At 42.3% G+C, this 18,513-nt stretch overlaps 1 protein-coding gene across 2 annotated transcripts; it reads right to left on the minus strand.

Moving 5' to 3' along the window:
* Window positions 1-11,725: 11,725 nt before the first annotated feature.
* Window positions 11,726-18,489, minus strand: TSACC (TSSK6 activating cochaperone). Of its 2 annotated transcripts, none has more exons than XM_061403855.1 (4): window positions 18,372-18,489; window positions 17,480-17,539; window positions 13,326-13,448; window positions 11,726-11,956 (listed from the first exon to the last, which is right to left on the minus strand). In XM_061403855.1, exons 2-4 carry the CDS (start codon window positions 17,514-17,516, stop codon window positions 11,739-11,741), a joined length of 378 nt encoding a protein of 125 aa, XP_061259839.1. In that variant the 5' UTR covers window positions 17,517-17,539; window positions 18,372-18,489; the 3' UTR covers window positions 11,726-11,738. The 2 variants fall into 2 exon arrangements, with proteins under 2 accessions (XP_061259839.1, XP_061259849.1); XM_061403865.1 differs by lacking the exon at window positions 18,372-18,489 and adding an exon at window positions 18,091-18,365.
* Between the last annotated feature and the right edge of the window lie 24 nt (window positions 18,490-18,513).

An 18,513-nucleotide genomic window follows, 5' to 3' on the forward strand; every position in this document is an offset into this window, starting at 1 on the left:
AGCTAATAGGTATTGCCTAATAATCACGAGGACCAAGTAGCCTCTATGCTCTGTTAGACCCCAAACAATGATGAAGAACTCTCCTTGACATATTCCTCATGTCCACAAGACTACTTATCCATTCACAAATCTTAACTTAGGAATGTATGTCTTGTTTTCAAGCACCTATCCCCATACCCTAGGTTAACTATAATATTATCCCAGTGGCCCCTCTGTTGTGTGGAGTACAGCTGTGAATGCTTCTGGATCATTGCCCACCCAATCCCATTCCCACTGATTTAATCACCACTGATCCGCTGATTATATATGGAGCCTCCTGCTTCATTTTTCAGTCTCAAGATGCCTTCTCAGTTTGGTGGGCACTTTTTATTCCCTCTGTCCTCCAACACTGACACACTGAAGAAACTTTAAGGGATCCAATAATCTGAGGCATGCAGAACATCTCCTCTGTAAAGGACAAAGAGCTGAATTTGTATCTCCTACCACTATGACCAATCTAGATAACATATTCAAAAGCAGAGACATTACTTTGCCAACAAAGGTCCGTCTAGCCAAGGCTATGGTTTTTCCTGTGGTCATGTGAAAAAAGCTGAGCACCAAAGAATTGATGCTTTTGAACTGTGGTGTTGGAGAAGACTCTTGAGAGTCCTTTGGACTGCAAGGAGATCCAACCAGTCCATCCTAAAGAAGATCAGTCCTGGGTGTTCTTTGGAAGGAATGATGCTGAAGCTGAAACTCTAGTACTTTGGCCACCTCATGTGAAGAGTTGACTCATTGGAAAAGACTCTGATGCTGGGAGGTATTGGGGGCAGGAGGAGAAGGGGACAACAGAGGATGAGATGGCTGGATGGCATCACTGACTTGATGGACATGAGTCTGGGTGAAATCCGGGAGTTGGTGATGGACAGGGAGGCCTGGCGTGCTGCAATTCATGGGGTCGAAAAGAGTCGGACATGACTGAGCAACTGAACTGAACTGAACTGAACTGAACCACTAAGAAGAGTAGTAACTGGCAGAACTCTTTAGATTTTGATGGCAGCCTATTCCACACATGGGAACTTTGCTCCACACCATTTATGAAGTGACTTGAAGGGCTATTAGTTTTGAGTGGGGTTCAAAGCAAGAGAGAGAGAGCTGTACAGCACATCCAGACTGTGATTGAAGCTATCCCATCTCTAAAGCCCCATCACACACACACAAACACAATGAATCCAAAGGAATTTACAGTGGATTAGAATATTGGAGAAGGAAATGGCAATCCACTCCAGTTTTCTTGCCTGGAAAATCCCATGGACAGAGGAGCCTGGCAGGCTACAGTCCATGGGGTCGCAAAGAGTTGGACATGACTGAGTGACTTCATGAGCGAATATTATAGAGAGTCTCTAGAAAACCCCAGTAGAACTGTTAACACAGACTCGAGGTTCTGGAGCAAAATTCTGCCAAATGTGAATGAGAATGACTTGTCATTTGCCAAATGGGCTATAAGGCTTGAGCACAGACCCAGCACTGACTATGGGACATGGAGACTATTCATCTAGAGCTGCTCATCTTGACTGGGCGTTATCAGATCCGTTCAGTCATAAGATGGGGAGGGCACTGCAACAATCCACTGTACGGTGGGGAAGTGCAGATTTGGTATTAGGCCTGAGCAGATCCGAAAGATGCTTGGTAATTAATTACATCAAGTGGTGGTCCAGACTGTCTACGCCCTTTGCTCCAGTGCTTTTTCCCTCAACTCATATCTATGGCCTCATGGAAAACTTTCCAGGACAAACTGACAGAGGAATAAAAACTCAGGTCTGATTTTGAATACATCCTGGATAGTTGATATTAATGTACTTGATACATACTAAAATATTTACAGTGAAATTACATAATATATGCAACTTGTTTAAAATATCACGAGGAGGGGAAAGAATGGGACAGGCCAGGCTTAAGGAGGGAGTGGCCATGGTTAAGCATGAGTTAGGGATAGATGAGAGTTCATATACGATTCTATTTACTTGGGTGTACATTCTAAATTCTCTTTTTTTAAAAAAAAATTTATGTATTTTTATTTTTTGGCTGCACTGGGTCTTTGGTGCTTTGTGCAGGCTTTCTCTAGTTGTGGTGAGCAGGGCTTCACTGCAGTGCTGTGGCTTCTTATTGAGGTGGTTTCTCTTGTTGCAGAACACAGGTTCTAGGTGATCGGGCTCAGTAGTTGAGGCTCTTGGGCTTAGTTGCTCTGCTGCATGTGGGATCTTCCCAGATCAGGGATTGAACTATTGTCCCTTGCATTGGCAAGCAGATTCTTATCCACTGTGCCACCAGGGAAGTCCCCTAACTTCTTTGTCAGTCAAAGTTAAGAACAACTCAGTCTGGACCAGAGATGGGTCAGCACGATACACTGAGGTTATCATGATACCCTGGGCTGCTGCTGTATCACAGCCTTGTTCAGGGGTGGTCCTAAAGGACACCAGGCAGGGAAATACACGGAGGGCCAGAGCCTTGAGCATCACACCCAGTTGTTCACTTTATATGGCAGAAGTGGCCTGAGGTTGAGTATACACGGAGTTCTGGACAGTAGTGGTGAATGGCTTGGCGAGTTGATCAGGGGCCTGCAGGAGAAAAACTTGAAAAATCAGAGACAAGGAAGTATGGGAAAGAAAACATTGGTGGAAAAGAATTAGAGTGACTTCTGTTTCCAGTAATCACATTATGTTCCTAATGGTGAAGCAAGGGTTACTTGGCCTTTTTTTTTTTTTTTTTGCCATGTTTCACGCCATGTGGGATCTTTTTTTTTTTTTTTTAATGTTTATTATTTATTTTGGCTGCACTGGGTCTTAGTTTTAGCACACTGGATCTTCCACCTTTGTTGTGGCTGAGGCATTTGGATCCAGTTTCCCGAACAGGGATTGAACCTGGACACCCTCCATTGGAAGCTCGGAGTTGTATCCACTGGACACCCAGGGAATTCCCGGGCTCTTTCATTCTTGAACATGTTTTCATCTAAGACTATCTTAGCTTTTCTAATCAAAGCTAAGGAGAGTAGAGTCTGAAAGTAGCTCTTCCTTTCATGGAAGTCTTAACCTTGTGGTGCCCAGAGCTGTGTTCTCTGCCTCTTCATTCCTTAGCTCCTCCAGTTTTGTGGCTTTCAATACCATTAACACACTGATGTCCATAGAATTTTAATCTCCTCCCCACTGCATTCAAGTCATGTATCTGCCTGCCTGGCGGACATTTCCACTTAAATATGTAACAGGCATTACAAATTTCACACAGTCAAAACCTTCCTTCTGTATCCACCCCTTTTATTCCTTTCCAGGCTTCTCCATTGCATCATTCCAAGTGTTCAGGTCAAAAATCTAGCATCATCCTTGACTTCTCTTTCTCTCACACATCATACCTTCTATCACCAAATCCTGAGAGCTATACCTTCAAAATATATTCCAACTCCAAACATTTTCACCACCTTTGTAGCTATGACCCTGTTCGAAGCCACCTTCACCTCTTGTCTAGATTATCAAATAGTGTCCTCCTCCTCCCTTTGCCTCTATCAATTTTCAACTCAGCAGCTACAGTCATTCTGTAAAAATATATTTCTGGGATTTCCCTGGTGACCCAGTGGTTTAGAATCCACCTTCCAATGCAGTGGGCTCAAGCTCAGTTCCACTAAGTTTCCACACGTTGTGGGGCAGCTCCAGGGCAACTAAGCCGCGAACGGCAACTAGAGAAGCCCACGTGCTGCAACTACTTCATCTAGAGCCAACGCTTTACAACAGAAGCCCTTGCAGCGCAACTCAGACCCAGCACACCCAAAAAAATAAGGGGATTTCTGACCACATGACTCTTCACAATCCTCCAGTGGTTTCCCATTTCGCTCAGCGTAAAAACCAAAGTCCTGAAAACATCCTGCAGTGCCCTACACGTCGTCTGGGGTTCTCATCCCTCTCTGACCTCACCTCCTTCCACTCTTCTTGCAGTGATGTCACTGCAACCATTTTGACCTATCTGTTCTCCCAGAATTCCAGGCACTCCTCATAGCCTTTGCACTTTCTGTTCCCTTGGTCTGTAATGTGCTACTCCCATATGGCTCATTCCTTCTCTACCTTCCCATCTCTGCTCAAATGCTACTTTATCAGTAAGACTTCCACTGCCTCCCACAATCTCTCCCTTCCCCTCGTTATACTACACCAAGGGTTTTCACATGCTGATTTCAGGACCCCTTTCCACCCTTAAAAATTGAGGACCCCAAACAGATTTTGTATATATCTTTCAATATTTACCTTGTTAGAAATTAGAACATTTAAAAATATTCATGTATTCATTTGAAAATGAAAGCAACCTCATGTTAACAAATATTTTTAATAAAAATATAGTATTCAAAACAAAATTAGTGAGAGCAAGAGCACTATTTACCTTTTTCAGTTTAGTTCAGTCTCTCAGTCGTGTCCGACGCTTTGCAACCCCCATGGACTGCAGCACGCCAGGCCTCCCTGTTCATCAACTCCCAGAGCTCGCTTAAACTCATGTCCATTGAATCGCTGATGCCATCCAACCATCTCATCCTCTGTCATCCCCTTCTCCTCCTGCCTTCAATCTTTCCCAGCATCAGAGTCTTTCCCAATGAGTCAGTTCTTCACATCAGGTGGCCAAAGTATTGGAGTTTTAGCGTCAGCATCAGTCCTTCCAATGAAAACTCAGGATTGATTTCCTTTACAATTGACTGGCTTGATCTCCTTGCATTTCATGGGACTCTCAAGAGTCTTCTCCAGTACCATAGTTCAAAAGCATCAGTTCATTGGTGCTCAGCTTTTTTTATGGACCAACTCTCCATACATACATACATCAGATATCCATACATGACTACTGGAAAAACCATAACTATGACTAGAAGGACCTCTGTCGGCAAACTAATGTCTCTGCTTTTTAATATGCTGTCCAGGTTGGTCACAGCTTTTCTTCCAAGATGCATGCGTGTGTGTGTGTGTGTGTGTGAAAGTCGCTCAGTCACGTCCAACTCTTTTTGAGTCCGTGGGATCGCAACCAGGTCTCCCACATTGCAGGTGGATTCTTTACCAAAGGAGCAAGTGTCTTTTAATTTCATGGCTGCAGTCACCATCTGCAGTGATTTTGGAGCCCAAGAAAATAAAGTCTCACTGTTTCCATTGTTTCCCCATCTATTTGCCACGAAGTGATGGGACCAGATGCCATGATCTTTTTACCTTTTTACCAATCTCTTTAATGTCTGGCTTAATAGAAAAGTAACTGGATTCTCATATCTGTTTCCAATCTGTTGTGATCTCACATTCCTGTCACCTCTGGAAGATCCCACTGTATACTGAGAGAATGAGAATGCAGGCAAATAATGTCTTAGTATTACTTATTACAAAAATTGTCTTGACCTCACAGACCCCCTAAAAGGGTTTTAGGAACACTCAGGAGTCTCTGGTCCCACTTGGAGAACTATATACTATATTTTAATAGTTCTTATTGTCATCCAACATAACTATTTACTTGTTTTCTTACTATCAGTCTCCCTGCACTAAAACGAAAACTCCATGAGGTGGAGACTTTGTTCTGTCAACTGTTCTATCCAGCTCCAAAATCAATGCCTGCCACAGGCATTGTGAGAGGCACCAGTACATGAGTGAATGAAGAAATGAAAAAAAAAAGGAACAACTGGTATCATTTTTAGGATTATCTCATCATGAAGAATGCAGAAATGCTGTAAAACACCTCATTTTTAAAACAATTCCATTGATGAGTCTATCCTAAGTCTGAAGTACCTATCAAACAGATAAAACAATGAACCACTTGTGACCTATTTCATCCACACCCCAAACTAGGTTCTTTTGAGGCAAACCACAAACATCATCTGCATAAGTTTCTGTATGTGTCTTCAAATATACCGATCTTCATTTTCAAAATTTTATGATGAAAATATTCAAAATTACATAAAAGTTTACTTTTTTCCATGAAAACTCATAGATTACCACTACCTAAATTTTATAATAATATTTTATTCTATTTGTCACATAAATATTTTCCCATCCTTCCATCTGTTTGTGTTTTTTTTTGGATGCATTTCAGAGTGAATTGTAGACATCACTAAACCCTTCTGTATGGACATCATTGCTGCTACTGCTGCTAAGTCACTTCAGTCGTGTCCGACTCTGTGTGACCCGATAGACGGAAGCCCACCAGGCTTCCCCATCCCTGGGATTCTCCAGGCAAGAACACCGGAGTGGGTTGCCATTTCCTTCTCCAATGCATGAAAGTGAAAAGTGAAAGTGAAGTCGCTCAGTCGTGTCCAACTCTTCTCGACCCCATGGACTGCAGCCCACCAGGTTCCTCTGTCCATGGGATTTTCCAGGCAAGAGTACTGGAGTGGGGTGCCATTGCCTTCTCCGATGGACATCATTAATTAGAGATTAATATTTGTTTAGTTTCTTTCTTGTTTTTTATTTAATTTTTAAATTTATTTGGCTGCACTGGGTCTTAGCTGCTTAGCTGCATGTAAGATCTTTAGTTGTGGCATGGAACTCTTCATTGCAGCATGCAGAACTTAGTTTCCTGAACAGGGATTGAACCCGTGGTTCCCTGCATTGGAAGCTCAGAGTCTTAACCACTGGACCATCAGGGAAGTCCCTACAGTTTTATCTTTTTAAATTAAAATTTACATCCAATGAAATGCACAAATCTTAAGTGTATCATTTGATAAATTTTGACAAATGCATACACCTGTGTAACCCAACCCTATATCAAAATATAGAGTCATCAAACAGAAAGTTCTCTTTACCCCTTCCCAGTCAATTCTTATTCCCACTCCATCCCCAGAGGCAATTGTTGTTCTTAGGTTTTCTTCCATCGTATATTAATATTACATGTTTTAGAGACTCAAATAAATAAATGGTACAATGTATGCTCTTTGCTGCAAGATGTCTTTCCCTCAGTATAATGTAATGTTTTTGAGATTCGTTCACCTTGTTGCATGTATCAGTAGTTTGTTCCTTTTTATTGCTAAGTAGCAATGGCACCCCACTCCAGTATTCTTGCCTGGAAAATCCCATGGACGGAGGAGCCTGGTAGGCGGCAGTCCATGGAGTCTCGAAGAGTCGTACATGACTGAGTGACTTCACTTTCACTTTTCACTTGCATGCATTGGAGAAGGAAATGGCTACCCACTCCGGTGTTCTTGCCTGGAGAATCCCAGGGACAGGGAAGCTTGGTGGGCTGCCATCTACGGGGTCACACAGAGTCAGACACGACTGAAGCGACAGCAGCAGCAGCAGCACTCTATTGCTTGAATATAACAGTTTATCCTGACTTGTCATTATGAAATGTCACTCTTTATCTCTGGCAGTATAAATTTGTCTTGAAGTCCACACCATCTGATACTAATACAGCCCCTCTAGCTTTCCTCTGCTGTTAGCATTGTAGTTTTTTTTCCTACCCATTTACTTTCACCAAAATATATTTTTACAAGTAAAGTCTGCCTTATTCAGATTGACTCCTGAGTTCTTCCAACACAATTCTTAAACAGTTTCTTCCTACCTGATACGATAAGATATTCCAGGTCTATCTTGTATTTTTCCTGCCAGAGAACTGGAAATAGTCATTTCTTTAAGGAATTCTGCTTCCTTTAGTTGAAAAAAGTGGCACTTAAAGGCTATATTCTGGGTGCTAGGGGTATTCATTGCTTCAGAGTTGATCAGTTCTGGGGCCTTTTCAGTGAATATGACTTTCTGAGAAAGGTGTAAGCTCAGTGTAGACTCACTTTATTGCATGTGGATGTCCAGTTAACAGTTTAGAAAACACTATCCTTTCTCCATTGGATTGCCTTTACTCCTTTGTCAAGGATCAATTGACTATGTGGGTCCATTTTTGTGTTTTCTCTTCTGTTCCACTGATTTGTCTTTCATCAATACCATACTTGATTAGTGTAGCTTTATATGAAGTCTTGAAGACTTAGTAAGTCTTCCTCATTCTCTCCCCTCCTCCTCCTCCTCCTTCAATAGTGTACTGGCTATGCTTAGTCTTTTGCCTCTTCATATAAACTTTAGAGTCAGTTTGTCAGTATTAACAAAGTAATCTGCTGGGATTTTGATTGGGATTGCATTGAATCTATAGATCAAGATGGGAAGAACTGACATCTTAACAAGACTGAGTCTTCTTGAGACTTCTCTGGCAGTCCAGTGGTTAAGAATCTGCACTTCCAATGCAGGGGATGTGGGTTCCATCCCTGGTCAGGGAACTAAGATCCCACATGCCAAAAAAAAACAACAACAACAACTCCCCAAACCCAAGATTGAGTCTTCCTATCCACGAACATGGAATACCTTTTCATTAAGCATGATTATAAATTTTTATTGAATATATTTGACAAATAACATTGTGTACGTTTGAGGTGTGTGCGGTATGTTTTGTTATGTTACTTTTGATATCTTATGTTACTTTTGATATCTTTATATTTTATACTATGATTGCTATTGTAGTTATACTTACCATATTACATAATTATGGTACAATACTGTTGTCTGTGTTCATTATAGGGTACATCAAGATCAGTAAGGCTTCAGTTTAGTTCAGTTCAGTCACTCAGTCGTGCGCGACTCTTTGTGACCCCATGAATCGCAGCACGCCAGGCCTCCCTGTCCATCACCAACTCCCGGAGTTCACTCAGACTCACGTCCATCGAGTCAGTGATGCCATCCAGCCATCTCATCCTCTGTCTTTCCCTTCACCTCCTGCCCCCAATCCTTCCCAGCATCAGAGTCTTTTCCAATGAGTCAACTCTTCGCATGAGGTGGCCAAAGTACTGGAGTTTCAGCTTTAGCATGATTCCTTCCAAAGAATACCCAGGGCTGATCTCCTTTAGAATGGACTGGTTGGATCTCCTTGCAGTCCAAGGGACTCTCAAGAGTCTTCTCCAACACCAGTTTAAAAGCATCAATTCTTCGGTGCTCAGCTTTCTTCACAGTCCAACTCTCACATCCATACGTGACCACAGGAAAAACCATAGCCTTGACTAGACGGACCTTTGTTGCCAAAGTAATTTCTCTGCTTTTCAATATGTTATCTAGGTTGGTCATAACTTTTCTTCCAAGGAGTAAGTGTCTTTTAATTTCATGGCTGCAGTCACCATCTGCAGTGATTTTGGAGCCCCCCCCAAAAAAGTCTGACACTGTTTCCACCGTTTCCTCATCTATTTCCCATGAAGTGATGGGACCAGATGCCATGATACTCGTTTTCTGAATGCTGAGCTTTAAGCCAACTTTTTCACTCTCCTCTTTCACTTTCATGAAGAGGCTTTTTAGTTCCTCTTCACTTTCTGCCATAAGGGTGGTGTCATCTGCATATCTGAGGTTATTGATATTTCTCCCGGCAGTCTTGATTCCAGCTTGTGTTTCTTCCAGTCCATTTACTACTTATTGAAAGTTTGTACCCTTAAACAACATCACTTTTTTATCCCTCCACCCCCATCCCCTGATAACTACCATTTTACTTTGTGTTTTTTTAGATCCCATAAATAAATATCATACAGTACCTGTCTTTCTCTGCCTTCTCTCACTTAGCATAATGTGCTTGAGGTCTATTTATGTTGTCACAAATGGCAAGATATCCTCCTTTCTTATGGCTGAATAATATTCCATTCCATACCACATTCATTTTCTGAAGGGCATTTAGGTTGCTTCCAAATCTTAGTTATTCAGAACACTGCAATAAACATGAGAGTGCACTGCTCTCTTCAAAATACTGTTTTCACTTCCTTTGGGTATATACCCAGTAGTGGAACTGCTGGGTCACATGGCGTATCTATTTTTAATTTTTTCAGGAATCTCTCTATTGCTTTCCATAGTCACTGGACCAATTTACATTTCCACCAACAGTGTTTAAAGGTTCCTTTTTCACCCACATCCTCACCAACAACTGTTATCTTTTGTCTTCTTGATGCCATTCTAATGGGAGCATAACTCTTAAAATTTTTAGTGTGAATGGAGAGATCACTGGCTAAGGGAAGAGGGGACCCCATTCAGATCTTACTCAAAAATTGCATTTTAATGAAGATGATGAGATGATGAAATAGACATACTTCCAGACATAACATATCCTTCCTCTTTCCAAGCAGTTGGGTCAAAACTTATGCACAAATGTCAGAGCCTCTTTCTAAAATTACTTTATTTCTCTTTTCTCCACAAATAATAGCTTAATCAAAAATTTTCAATCCCCAACCCCAATTCCTCAAGCTTCACTTCAGCCTTATCCCTGCTGTCTTCCTTTTTTCAACTTTATTTTTAATTGCAGTATAACTACAGTATTGTGATGGTTGATGACATACATCTCTGCTCAGTCTTCCTTATTCATACACAATAAAGAACTCTCTCTGGAAGCAGATTCAAGATGGCACTCACCTTCTCCTGTCAGACCAAGTCATGCACTCATCTCCTCCTGTGAGACCATCAAAATCACAACTAGCTGTTGAACAACCACCGAGAGGAGGACACTGGAACCCAACAACGGCAGAGGACTAGGAGTCCCCAGAGAATTTTACTTTGAAGGCCAGCAGGATTTGACTGCAGGACTTTCACAACTGTTAATTGGTTATACCCCAATACAAAATATTAATAAAAAGTTTTTTTTTAAAAAGAAGTCTCTGAAAAACCATTCAAAGAGTTGAAGCCAATGTGAAATTCTCTTCTCAACCACTGCTTTCTCACTTTCTCATCTCTGAATTCAGGCTTAACTCTCCTTTTATCTTCTCCACATTCCATAGGAAAATAAGCTTCTGGAAAAAGGACCTAGTCTCAGTCTCAAGAATAACTTGCCAACACAAATGTATAAGAAAGCAGTGATCTAATGTGGTCCAAATGACTAAGCCAACCTCTGGTGTCCGCTTCTCAAACACTGAAAACATGTGGCTGGATTTGAACCCCCATGAAAGCTGAACTGATTTCCCAACTTAGAAATTTCAGGATGCTGTCGCTTGGTTCTTCAAGCTCGAGACTAGTCCCTTTCTACAATATAGCTAAGATTTACCCATTGCCTGTCTTTATATCTAAACCCTTTATCCAGACCCTGGTAGTTTCACAGGGGCCTCTCCACTTGCATCCTCCTTCCACCCCAAAATGTTTTGCCCATTTTGTATCCTTTGCTACCTGAAAGCCTTCAATGGCTTTCCGGTGCTTCAAATAAAACCAGAGCTTCTAACAGTTGTTAGCAGAACAATCCTCCAGGGAAAGCTGCTCTGTTCTCAGCTGCTCCAATTCTGCTTCACATCACATTCTACATTCTGGGGGTAAAATGATCCTCTTTTCCTAATTTTTGATGACTTATTCCCCTACCTCTCGGTTTTTGCCCAAGCTTTCCAACTGACATAGAACTACCTTACTTCATCTGCCCAGGCCATCCAATGTAGCTCCTTCATCAAGTGGCACCACTTCCTCCGGCAAGATTCCACAACTGATCCAGTATCCTACTAACCTTTATCTCTGAACTTCCATTCCCTCTTAGAGTACTGCTAAATTTTACAATGAACTGTCTTTTCTGCTTTGCTAGATAGTAAACTCCCTCCCCACAATTTCTCTCTCTTGTAATATGCATTCCCAAGTGCCTTGTACAGCGCTTTGCACTCAGTGAGCACTTAATACGATCTTGTAAACCAACCAACCACATATAGAATATATAAGCCCAGATTCCATCAACGGTTTACTGAGAAGAGAGCAGGGAAAACATACACAATAACTTTGTTCCACAATTCATTTACTGAATTGGGGCAGGTGACTTAACAATAGATTGCGAGATAAGGCTGGGAGAGAAGAGTTCTTGTTTTCTTTCCCAGGAGCCAGTTGTGTCATGGATGCTTGTAAATTTTCCAAAATAGCCATCTGTTGTTGGGCGAGCTGGGTCTGAAGCTGGAGATTGGCATACATACATTCTAGGAGTCCTAGGCATTCCTTGGGCTTGTGGTTAATACCTGAAGGAAGAGCAATGGAGGTGCAAAGGGGACAAAGGAGATTTTATAATTGTACTGAGATGGGAAAGGTTCTACTAAGAAGACCCCTCTAAGCTTTCTGGGCACAACTCAACCCAGATGTAACTATGCTCAACTGTCACCTTCTCTATGAAGCCTACCTGGCCAGCCTATTTGAAACCAATACACTGGAATTTATTATTCACTCCCTTGCTTCACTTTTCCCCTTAGTACTTATGATTATTTGGTTAATTGTTGGCTAATTCCCCCTTCTAGAATGTAAACTCCAGGAAGGCATGGATTTTTGTCTGATTTGTTCACTTGTGTGTCCCCAGCATCTAGAAGGATACCTGTCATGTAAGTATTCAACAGATATTTGATGAGTGGATGAAATGGTTTGAGATTGAGGCCTAACCTCCCTTTCAAGAGCTCAGGAGATGCCTCAGCCTTCTCTCTGACCTGACACAGTAAGGTCATTAGCAGTGACTCGAAGTTCTTCCTGCTTTCTAACTTCAACGAGTCTTGCTGCACCCATTTTTAATGTTTTTAACTACATTATACACATCCAGCTCTGCCAGTTAACCCTGGCAGTTATTTATACCTTGTATATTCATTGGTCTTGACTTCTTTATTAAACCCTGAGGTCCTCAAACTCAGGAGTTATGACTCTCTAGGAGATCAGTCCTGGGTGTTCATTGGAAGGACTGATGCTGAAGCTGAAACTCCAATACTTTGGCCACCTCATGCAAAGAGTTGACTCATTGGAAAAGACGCTGATGCTGAGACGGATTGGGGGCAGGAGGAGGAGGGGACGACAGAGGATGAGATGGCTGGATGGCATCACCGACTCGATGGACATGAGTTTGAGTGAACTCTGGGAGTTGGTGATGGACAGGGAGGCCTGACATGCTGCAATTCATGGGGTCACAAAGAGTCGGACACGACTGAGCAACTGAACTGAACTGAACTGAGTGCTCTGTTTGGCTTCCCACGGGTATGGTAAACTTGCTGATTTTTCTGTGGGAGGATGAATAACTGAAATGCAAAGAAACTGAGCTAATAGTTACTATTTCTTTCCCTAGTCACTTTTTAACTAACATTACTAAACAAGCAATGAAAGTCTTATTTCAGTCCTTCCAGTCTAATAAAGGTATTAATAAGCAAAACAAACAAACAAATGAACTGGTAAAATCAGGAAGAAAATGAAATCAACAGAACTGAATAATCAACAAACTACCAGCGAAAAATCTAAAGGTGCCTGGACCCAGAAGTCAGCACCAAAATCAATAAAAGAAACCTCCAGCCACCTTGTCCAGAAAACCCTCCCTGCTGCTGAGTCTATTTGGGAAATCCACCCTGCCTCCTTCCTTACCTGACGGCAACTTTGTTGGCAGGATTTTCAGTAAAGTGACTGGTGGGGAACTTGCTTGAAGATTAATAAAGCTGGGGGAGGGTTTGGCTCGACAAAGAGGCACATTATTACCCTCCTCTTTGGCTGGAACAAAATCAGAGGCAACTAAGTCAGAGTTCATTCTGACTAGGGACAGCCTAATTAGAATCCTGCATCTGGTCTATGAATTCAAAGTGCTGAGGCCCTGGCCTGAATGTCTCCAAAGAAAGTTATATAAGACAAAAAAAGAAACCACAGTGAGACTAAGGGAAACCAAGCAGAGATGGGATAAGCTAAAATCTAATTTGCTTACATTTTACAAGTTCTTATTGATCTGTGCTACATGCTGACTACTGCACTGAATGCTAGAGCATAAACATGACCCAAGACATAGTTTCATAGGTGTTTAATCAGACACTGGTGAAATGGTGATATAGCAACACAGAACATAAACAGTGAGTCTGATAGTCTTGCATGAAAATAAGTCCTTTTATCTTTTAGTTATACTGAAATGTGATCAAATGTAAAAATGAATGTTTTTGAAAGGGCAGGGGAGAGGTATCAACATGAGCACAATAGACAAAGACAACTCCAGGCAGGTGGAGGATATTTCCTAGACCTTGAAAACAGGAAGCTTCGGATAAGTGGAAAAGATAATTCAAGTGGGAGGGAAAAAGATGGTATGAGCAAAGACAAGGATGCAAGAATGTGGCTAGAATGATAAGGAGCCCTAGGAAAGTGGCCAGAATTAGGGTGGGGAGAGTGGGAAAAGCAGGATGGGTCATGGAAGACCCTTTCCAATATAAATCTGAGACTCTCTCAGAAAATCACTGAGCCTTTTTAGGGTTAGAAAATATGATACAATTTTTAATCAATACATTAGGATTAAAATGGGTTGAACATGGAAATTCTTAATGGGGAAAAATAGATTACCTTTGGCAAAAATAGTTAAGTTAGAAGGAAGTTTTGATTTGTAGGAAGAAAATGATGAGTGTTATAAGAGACATATGTTATTTCTGTCTACTGAGCCACCCTTCCTCTGAGAAGCTACTCGTTCTCCAGATTCTAGGTCATACATACATCAGGCCCCTCTCCCTATTCCAACAGGAATGGACATGTGACCTAATATAGGCCAATCATGGTAGCCTATCCCACTTGGCAACTGGGACTGATCCAAGGGGTAAGCACATGAGGCAAACTGGGCTTGTCATGCCTTGGGACTGATAGGTAGATTCTGTGTCCAGGCTTGCTTTCCTCAATTTGCTCTGCTGGGAAGATGTAAAGCTGGGGTCAATGAAAGCTAGTGAATTTGGCTAGCATGCTTTAAGAAGCAGGTATAAGCAAGAGATTAGAGAGAAGAGACAGTATAAGAGAAAGAGAGATAGATGGGCAGATAGCTACAGGCACTGAATCCTCAGTTCCAGTCCCTGTGGTCCTCATCACTCTTATTCATTCTTATTCTCCAGCTATCTCATCAACCCTCCCAACTGCACAAGCATCTGAATTTCCTTTTTCACTCAAGGAAATCTGAGTTTCAGTAATATCATATTAACATAAATCACATTTTGGATATATTGGATCTGAGATGAGACAAGGCAGCCCAAACGCCTAAAAAACAGCCAAAGAGATGGTACTGAACTCAGGTGAAAGGTCAAACTTCCAGGCCAGACACAAAGAGGTGATGAAGGAGCTGCAAGAATAAATTAGCTCTCCAAGGTCAAAATCTGGGAGAGAAACCTGGACCTTTGGGGAACTCCTTCCCAAAGTTTGCAAGATGAAAAGGAAGTGGCAAAGTAGACTGAGGAGGGCTTCTCTGGTGGTCCAGTGGTTAAGAATCCACCTGCCGAAGAAAGGGACCTGGATTGGATTCCTGGTCCGTGAGTAAGCCCAAGTGCCACAACTACTGAGCCCACGCTCTGGAGCCCGGGAGCTGCAACTACTGAAGCCTGGGCACCCTAGAGTCTGTGCTCTGCAACAGGGGAAGCCACTGCAACGAGAAGCTACTGCAACTAGGGAGTAGCCCCCACTCACCACAGTTAAAGAAAGCCCATGTGCAGCAAGGAAGACCCAGCATGGCCAACAGTAAGTAAATAAATAAAAATAAAAAATCCAAAGAAGAGCAATGGATGGAAAGGCAGACTATCTGGCTCCACGAAAGAATTAAAGGGATCAAGACAGTGGAAATCCACAATTCACTGTCATAATAAGATCAAAGAAGATAGAAAACTCAAATTTACTCATTCATACATAGAAGAGATAGCTTAGTGCTTCTATGTATCAACCACTGAAGATGCTACAGTGCATTAAACAGACATGGCTGCTATTCTCAGGAAATGACAGTATTACACTGTAGACAGTGCATTTTCTACTGAACTGTAAGGTTTGAAGAGTACATTACACACAATCCATATTAAAAGAACTATACTGATGACTACACAATGTATAATACAGAATGAGACTGGGGAGCAGCAAAAGGAAGAACAGACAAAATAAATATAAAAAGTGATTTACATACATTACACATTTCTCATACTGACCCTATGAAGTAGGTAGCCTGTGGAAAATTCTTCAGGAGATGGGAATACCAGACCACCTGATCTGCCTCTTGAGAAATTTGTATGCAGGTCAGGAAGCAACAGTTAGAACTGGACATGGAACAACAGACTGGTTCCAAATAGGAAAAGGAGTTCATCAAGGCTGTATATTGTCACCCTGTTTATTTAACTTATATGCAGAGTACATCATGAGAAACGCTGGACTGGAAGAAACACAAGCTGGAATCAAGATTGCCGGGAGAAATATCAATAACCTCAGATATGCAGATGACACCACCCTTATGGCAGAAAGTGAAGAGGAACTCAAAAGCCTCTTGATGAAAGTGAAACTGGAGAGTGAAAAAGTTGGCTTAAAGCTCAACATTCAGAAAACGAAGATCATGGCATCTGGTCCTACCACTTCATGGGAAATAGATGGGGAAACAGTGGAAACAGTGTCAGACTTTATTTTTCTGGGCTCCAAAATCACTGCAGATGGTGACTGCAGCCATGAAATTAAAAGACACTTACTCCTTGGAAGGAAAGTTATGACCAACCTAGATAGCATATTCAAAAGCAGAGACATTACTTTGCCAACAAAGGTTCGTCTAGTCAAGGCTATGGTTTTTCCTGTGGTCATGTATGGATGTGAGAGTTGGACTGTGAAGAAGGCTGAGCGCCGAAGAATTGATGCTTTTGAACTGTGATGTTGGAGAAGACTCTTGAGAGTCCCTTGGACTGCAAGGAGATCCAACCAGTCCATTCTGAAGGAGATCAGCCCTGGGATTTCTTTGGAAGGAATGATGCTAAAGCTGAAACTCCAGTACTTTGGCCATCTCATGCGAAGAGATGACTCATTGGAAAAGACTCTGATGCTGGGAGGGATTGGGGGCAGGAGGAGAAGGGGACGACAGAGGATGAGATGGCTGGATGGCATCACTGACTCGATGGACGTGAGTCTGAGTGAACTCCGGGAGTTGGTGATGGACAGGGAGGCCTGGCATGCTGCGATTCATGGGGTCGCAAAGTCGGACACGAGGGAGCGACTGATCTGATCTGATCTGAAGTTAGGAAATTTGCTTAAGATTTTTCACTGAGGCAGTGCTCGAATTAAATCCAGGCCTATAGACGCCAAAGTCATGTTCTTTACCACTGCACAATATAATCTGTGAAAAGAGCTAGTTCACTTATGTTCACGTTAAGACAGTACAGACCTCTCAGATAATCTATCCCACCTACAATTAAGTGAATAGGCTCTGGAGTCAAATGGTTTCAGGCACTTCCCTGGCCACTAGTGGGCCTGTCCCACTCAGTTTGATTATCTGTTCACTCGAGTCAATAGTATGTCTTCTGTCCTAAATATTAAGAGGAGATGCAAAGGAATAATAATACACTTCAACTTATAATTACTGAGTATCTACTATTTAATAGATCCAGTTCTAGGCACTAGAAATACATTTAGTGGGAAATGCATAACAAATACAAATACTTTCCGACTAAGTAACAGGAAAAAACCATACATACAACTAGTTTCATTTCCCCAAAAGCTGGGCAATTAAGGTCTGGTTTTAAGGGAGAGGAAGCAGGGCATCTGACACACACCTCTTCTGTTAGTAGGATGACTAGGAAGCTGCTCCATCTGAACACCCACAGGTGTGGTGCCTGGGGAAAAAAATCATAGTATCTCATGACTGACAACCCATCTTACTGTTTTATTATTAACAATTTAAGTTCTCCCCAGTAGACCTCAGGCTGTTCCAATTTGGAGAGGGAAAAGTGTGAAAGGATGTACTGTCTTAGTTTATGGCGAAATAGAAGTAACTGTTCTTGAATTGTTTTTGGTCTCAGGGCCCTTCCTTTAGTTTGGAAAACAGCTATTTCCTTTTTTTCTGGACAAAACAGTACTTTAACCACGCCTAAACCTTACAAGTCTCCTATGAACAGGCAAATATTCCGTGTTCTCTCGTTTTAATTTCTGTAATATCAGTCCTTTTCTCATTCTGTAGGGTTATTTTAAAACTCGTGCTCTCCAGCAACTCTAATGAACCTGCAGTTGAGGCGATGAGGAGGGCAAGGGAGGGAATGGGCGTGGAGAAAGAAAATCTTGAGAGCACTACAGGGAACACTTGAAAAAGTCTTTTGGATAGGACAACTCGGGGAAAAACTTAAGCCACCTCCTGGTACCGCTGACAGCCTCAGAATAAAGCATTTACCTAAGAAAGGGAAAGTCCACGCACAGCAACGAGTCAGAGACAATAAACCACAATTCCCAGCGTGCCAGGAAGGATAGTCAACGCTCAGCCCAGCCGGATTGGACTACAACTCCCATTTCCCAGCATCAAACCGGCCAGGTCTTCTCTCAACAGCCGGTTTAAGTCCCGCCCCTCTATCGCTCGCCGTTGCTAAGGCTGGAACGAAAGCGTGGAAACTGCCACGCCTTTCTTGACCTTCGCGGCCCGAGAGAAGCCTAGACGCCAGAGTTTAATGACCTCACCTGCAGTGTTAATCGAAAGCCTCAACCCCAGCACCCACCCTTGTTGTTGATACACATGCGCAGTGGCGTGCCGGCCAACTGCCGGAGCCTCGGCGCTTGCGCTGAGGTTCGCGCCGCACGCGGCCGGGAGCGGCCACCCTAT

This window comes from Bos javanicus, chromosome 3 (genome assembly GCF_032452875.1).
Source record: "Bos javanicus breed banteng chromosome 3, ARS-OSU_banteng_1.0, whole genome shotgun sequence".
Classification (NCBI taxonomy): Eukaryota; Metazoa; Chordata; class Mammalia; order Artiodactyla; family Bovidae; genus Bos; species Bos javanicus.